This window comes from Myzus persicae, unplaced genomic scaffold (genome assembly GCF_001856785.1).
Source record: "Myzus persicae strain clone G006 unplaced genomic scaffold, MPER_G0061.0, whole genome shotgun sequence".
Lineage (NCBI taxonomy): Eukaryota > Metazoa > Arthropoda > Insecta > Hemiptera > Aphididae > Myzus > Myzus persicae.
The window spans coordinates 36925-44075 of NW_019100468.1; the positions used below are offsets into that span (position 1 = coordinate 36925).

Below are 7151 nucleotides of genomic sequence, written 5' to 3' on the forward strand. Positions count from 1 at the left end.
TTTTTCATTTTTTAAACCCAGTGAAATCAAATAATTTATTCAATTTTTTTTCTTGTGAGTTTAGGTCTGGTATTTTTGCAATACCGTAGCGAAACGAAAAGAGCACTGTTACCGAATGAAATCACCTCCATAGACACTGTCAAGGCGTTGTTCGTCCGGTCTTTTCCAAAACAACTCACCATGGAATACATGGACTCGGCTCTCGTCAAGATCTATATTCACGATTCGTCGAAAGACATGTTTTACGAGCTGGAAGATCTCAGGTATGATTTATGAACCATTGTGTAAACTCTAGTGATTAACCATTCTCACCATCTTTTTAAATTATTACATTTTTATACAATTTAATTTGGGCCCTGTATCAATGCAAACTTTAGTTTCCTCTCAATTGTCAACCACTCTTTTTATTGTAATTTTTAAGAATAATATGATATTTTTGAAAATGTTAATGCATAAAACGGAATTAGAACTATTTTATGAGTTATTTAGGTTTTTGGTTTTAAATCTTTATTAATTACTTATAAAATAAAATACAATATGTAATATTAGTATTTTTTCTACTAAAAAAATGTTTATAAATGATGATAATATGTCATTATAAGTAGTTACTTAAATTAATATAAATTAATATAATTTTCGACTCATCATTGCTCAATATAATATAATTATTACCATGGTGTATTTTATTTAAAGTAAATTATGTTTAACAACTCAGAAAATACTTTTTCTAATTTTGATTTAGATACATACATTTTCTGTAAAATATCATGTGCTTAAAAATATTAGTTTTAAATCTTAAAAAAAGTTTGTATCTCCACTCATAATTTAGTGGATATTCCTTAAATGTTGCAAATAAATTGAATGGGTTTAAGTAAATATAATTTTGACTAAGTATTCAATAAAACAGAAAAATGTTTAATCTATTTAATAATTCTAAAAATCTGAATTTGAACGATTGCATAAAGAAATATGAAAATCCCTAGTATAAGATTAAACAAAGATTGTAGCAATGAACGTGTAATAAATTAATACTAGCGTCACCTCAAAACCACAGATACCTCCAAATAGCTTACTTTTTTCTCAGAAAAACTACTAATTTTATACAAACTGAACCCTCTAAATAGCGGACAAAATTTCTGCGACAGAGAGTATAAGATATTTAGATGTTTCACCGAATAATATTATTATTATATATAATAATTTGTTGAGTGTGTAGTTTCATTGTATATGCCTGGTGACCTTTTTGTCTATTTAAAAAAAAATCACAGTGTGACGCATTATAATATGAACGCTAAAATGCATGTCGGAACAAAAACAAAAAAATCCTAGCAGAAAGTTTATGGAAGCACTCGCGGTGGCCGTTTCTGCCGTTTCTTCTGTCTATGTATTAAGATAAAGTGGGGAAATGTAAATGAATAATGCAAACATAATTTTAAAAAAAAATGTTGTATATGCGTTTTATTGTTTGTTTTTTTGCTGGAAATATATTATTGTTTATGTACGCTACACTAAATATGGTTTATCAATAGACAATGATAAATTCAAAAGATAATTTTTTATTTTCAAAATCAAATTTACTATTCCCCATTAAAAAGATTTATGAGGGTCGAATGTTAATGTTTTTACATTATTCGATGGAACGAATAGCATTAATTTTCACGAGAACGTATATTATGTACCTTTCTATACAAAATATAACAATTATTACATAACACATTTTATAACCGTAGAGGTACTAAGATTATTTCGAAAAATATAATTGATTTTTGTTGAAAGTAAAGTATCAAAAATCGGACACTAAATACCGTTTTATTTCATCATAAATCTCATCACATTGTCTTTTAGAAAAACTGCTCATTGAGAAAAACTAACAATTGTTTAGGAAACACTAGAACAGGTAGTATGCAACACCAATTTTTGAAAACATCGAATTAGTTATTTTATTATAGTTTAAAAACTTAAAAAAGCCCATCTTTCGATGAAACTATTCTTTACTTTTACTTTTATATATAAGTATGTACATTTGAACTGTTTTAAGGTTTATAAAACCTAAAAAGTTAGATAGACTATGCCTCATACATTTTACAGTCCATCCATAGTAATGCCGTCAATATCACAATATTTCATACGTATTAGTGTTGTTGTTGTTGTTCTAGCTGCTGTTTTCGAAACTGCTTAGTTTATCGATTAAATATTATGTTGACTGAACCGATTTTATACGAAATTTGCAAACGGAATGTGAACATCGCTTGTTTCTCGGGCTCGGAGTACTAATCAGGTAGTTTGTCATTTATACCACAAATCACAGCCCAGAGCTTCGATTGTATAAACTATACGAGTCGCACGTTGTTGATTTACGATAGTCGCAAGTGTGACAACCACATGTAATTGGTCTGTATAATTATATCACGTTAAGCCCTACGATCATAATGTACGTGTGATGGAGGATTAAGTGCCAATACGACGAAAGATAGTCCTTCAAAATATATTAACGAATTTTTTTGTTGAAAAATGATATCGAATCTGGATTTGATCGACTTTTATCATCTAAGGTCAGTAAGATTAGAAAATAGTATTATAATATTATAATATTACGAGTATAAATGAGTTATTCCGGCATAAGTACTGTACTGCAATGTGTCTTTAAATTGGCGATTTACTTTATCTACAATAACAGACTTATGGAGGGGCTGCATATTTACATTATGCGTTTAGGTATTGACAATGTCATACACATAAACATTGGCAACTAGTATATCGGCAGTTACGTAAATGTAAACTGTAAAATACTACAACGGTTGACGCATCGGTTTTTAATTTAATTTTTTAATGTATTTTCACTGATGAACACAAGCGACCACCGCTACGACGAAACGGTGTTGTTCGATTGAATATTTTGTTGAATAATCATCTCTGAGGTTGTAATATTATTATACAATATTATGGAGAGCTTATTATAATATATACACGTTTATATAGGACATTTAATAGACATTAAACAACAACAGCTATAATATTAATACTATTATGTAGTAGTTTATAATAGACACAATATACTCGCGTTATCCTACAACGATGCTGTGACGATCAAGCACCCACCCAGGAATTTATCCATCAATTATTTTCCATCTTGAATACAGATTAACCACTAAAACGATATCATATTAAATTATGATATTTTATGAATTCGTCGAATGCACAGATAATATACTCATTTATCGTATTATACACACGTATTACACATACGACGTACCTATATAATATATATTAAAGTTTAAATTACGTTTGATGTAAACGTTAATTTATTATTGGATATTACCTAAAAGTTAGGAAAGCTAGCGATGTAAAACATTGTAGTATAATACAATAAACAATAATATTCCATGAACAGTTTAAAAATATTATGGTTATTTTTACATTTTGGTATCTATTTTTTAATATCGGCTAGTACGAATATTAAATACTCATATTTTGGTATATTTTTTATTACTAAGACTTGTATGAATTTGCTATGAATTGAACCGCTTTAAATTATTTATTTATTCAACTGTATAGTATTAAAATATTCGTATAAATAAAACTCTATTGAGTTTAAATGTATATTTTCTACATTTTTGTTTTGAATTATGAATAGTAATTTATTATAAAATGGGAAAATCAATATCAAAAATCCTAATTTTGTACTATGGTAACTAACGGACGGACACAGCGGGGGTATTAATAGATTTTCTATACTTACCTATGTTTAGAAACCTAAAACCGAAAACCACGTGTATTTTCAAAATGTTCTATTTTTTTTTTTTTAATCAGTATAAACACCAGTACGCTGAATTGTGATTTGCGCACGTCAGTTGTTGTTTCTGATGCTTTACTGAACCTCTCGCTATTAATTGTTACGTAATATATATATGTTTATACATACTCGTGAGCAAAAAAATCGTGTTGGTGTTTTCTCGGTGATCGATTTAAGATCCCGGACGTTACAGATAAAAATACTCCGCACGTAATTTCGCGGTTGATAGACCCGGCAGTGGCAGAGGGGTTTAAATGTTTAACAACAATGTAGTATTAAAAATACCCCAGAATTCAATATATAGCAAGCGATATAATAGCGGTTTAGGTAGTAGAACGTACGTGTACCTACGCTCTAAAAATGCCCGAACGAAAAATCGTCCAACAACAGCAATTTTTTATGTAAAAGCGCATACCTTAAGTATGAATAATGACTACAGATAGCCTGCGTAATTTAAAAAAAATATATAATAATAATAAACCGTAAATGTTTAAAAAGGGAAATGATATAATATTCTAAGCAGACCCAGTTATATATGATGCACTGCGACACAATACGCTACGTGAAAATTCCGAAAATGCATACGACGTGCACATTAAACACAAAATGAGCGTGGCGTGTGACTTTTGTGTACACAAAAGAGTAATATGTTAACATTTTGTCATAACTTAATAATTTTCGCGCTTGCATTATGTATAAATACTATTTACAAAAATGTCATCCGTTTTCGGGATGAAATTTGTTATTATTTCTGATTTTCGGCGATTTGTAATTTGATAAAATATGCATTTTTATTTTTGTTTATAAAGTGAATATTAAAATACAGTCATTTTATCATATAATCAAATTTTAATAATAGTTAAAATTATATATATATTATCTTTTTATTGGCTTTTAAAGTTTGGTTTAATAATATGCTGACATATTTATTAATTCGTGATTTACATTTTTTATTCCCGGGTTGGTAAATAATTTAGTACTTGAATTTAACTCACAAAATAAATGCAAAAATAGTTTTTAAAAATAATTTCATTATGTTTATAAATTAAAATTCATCATTAAAATAATATAATATGTTAAGTTTTCATTCGTTTTGGATTTACTTAGGTTAACATTAACAAATAATAAAAAGAAAAATAATTAATTATTTTAATAATATAAAAAAAAGTTCCTTATATTTTGCCTTTTATATGATTTTTAAAGAAATGTTTTTAAAAAAAAACATGTTGGTACATTAACAACGCGAAAATTTTTTTTTTATTAATAAAAATTACATTCTTAGGTACATACCTACTGGTAAAGGTAGTATCAATTTATTAAAGTTAAAATAATTATGTGTATCCTTCTCTCAATGTAATAAACAGTAGGTTTATGTTACAGCACGTGTTTAATCATTATTAAATAGAAAAAAAGGACTATTTTTGAATTAATATTTCATTAAACGATAAATGTCTACGTACAATATATGTGTGTGTGTATTATGGCCAGCATATGTTTTAATTATTTAACGAGGCCCCATAAAACACCTCCACCGGATGAAACAGTATTACGCGCGTGTAGTGCTGCCTCGCTGCGGGAGGCGTTAGATCGCCGGAGGATTAAACTTAATTATTAATTAATTAATTTCGCAACGTCGGCGCATTAATACAATTTTTGTTTTATGCCCTGGATCCCGGTCAACAACATGTTAGCAGTATAATATGATGATGATATTATGTAGAATGCATATGCGTTTATACGCGAAAACGCGGTACATTTTTAACGAACTTTGTAGCTGTAGGTCAGAGTCGACTCTTTCACCGATGTTTAGCGAGCGAAATATTAAACGAACGAACGGCATCTCACCTTGTCGTCCTGCCCCCCCCCCCCCTCTCGCCAATCGACGCTACTATTGAAATTTGGTGTCGGTTGGTGGGTTATGGCTTGGTGGTAATTGCTGTCCCATCACAGAGTATTACGCTCGCACCTATAGAATGTGTGTTATATTTATATTATATACAGAATGGTTGGCGTGGCAGACATTTTATAAATCCTATAAGACCGCAGCGAATCGCCGAGTGATATTGCACCCTTTCATTTCGACTGGTATCGTGCGAGTAGCGCGCGAAGCGATCCGTTTTAAGCTTTCCCCGAGGAAAAGGATAATCGCGGGGTGGCGGTGTCGGCAGCGGTCGCCGGTTGATTTATCCTTTGAACAAATTCCAAAAACCGTTTTGGTCGTGGTGATTCGTTCGCAAACATACCGCAAAGGAAACGTGTCCGCGGTGGTGACGACATAGGTACCCGCAGAATGTACACCCCCGCCCTACCAGTTTTTCCCAATTATATTAGGGTAGCTTAGTGTTTGCTCATCGTTTGCGTGTGTACTCTAATCTTTATACATGTATCGTTTCACTTCGCAGGTCACACCTCAACGACATCCGAGACAGGTCAGTGCTGCGACTTTTCGAGTCAGCCGAGGGCGGCCCTCTACCCCAGGGCCTCACGATAGCCGCACCTACATGGGACCAAGATCAATCGTACTTTAGCGAGCCGGAATTCGATTCGGAATATCAACATCAACACATACACAAGACCAAGGTAAGTCGCAGTATGATGCGTCTATATGTATATCTACTACCTAGTATTAGAGTTGGTAATCTTCACGATTTTCGTGCGATCTAGAGTATTTCGGTAAAACGAGGCAACCATTTGTCCGGTATTATGGCTATTGTGTTCAATTTTTTACCCATTTTATGTGCTGTGGTTTTGAAACGAATTTATTTATCAAGTCGCTTATACACGATTTGTTTATTTTCTCACAACTCGGGTATTCGTTTAAATCCATTTCCGTTTCCTCTTCTTATTACACTCACAGAGAGAGGAAACTCGTAGTACTGTACATCTCAGAAAAATGCATATTACATTAAGCCGATACCTTTTATAAGACTTATATATATGTTGCAAAGAATGCATAAACAAACTTTAGTCTCCGGTGAAACCATTGTGCTTAACGTTAAGTCATGCATGCTATTATTCCTTCCTATAAAGTATTTTATTGTATAATTTTGCACATTTTAATAATGCGCGTTGAAATAAAGAGACATTTTATACCTACCAAAAAGTAGGAGATTTTACGAATTAAACTTGTAAATTAGTAAATAATAGATATAATAAATCGGTAATATAATTAATTTATTGGTACATTTCGGTACACAATTGAAGTCATTAATATTACTAAACCATTTTCGATATTACAATATTATAAATACTCATTTACAAATATATTTATGTTTCATACTTGTCTCCAAAGTCTGAACAATAATATGATTTATAAAATTAATTTTTAGTATTTATTTAGTTAAAATATATTTCTTTT

General features: G+C 30.7%; 1 protein-coding gene across 11 annotated transcripts in view; it reads left to right on the forward strand.

Moving 5' to 3' along the window:
• Positions 1-7151, forward strand: part of LOC111031591 (coiled-coil domain-containing protein CG32809) — a 168192-nt gene that overhangs the window by 27089 nt on the left and 133952 nt on the right. For all 11 annotated transcript variants that reach the window (XM_022312228.1, XM_022311645.1, XM_022312007.1 and 8 more), the window contains 2 exons: positions 65-263; positions 6196-6373. In XM_022312228.1, the coding sequence (XP_022167920.1) occupies positions 65-263; positions 6196-6373 (377 nt within the window). The remainder of the gene's footprint in view (positions 1-64; positions 264-6195; positions 6374-7151) is intronic.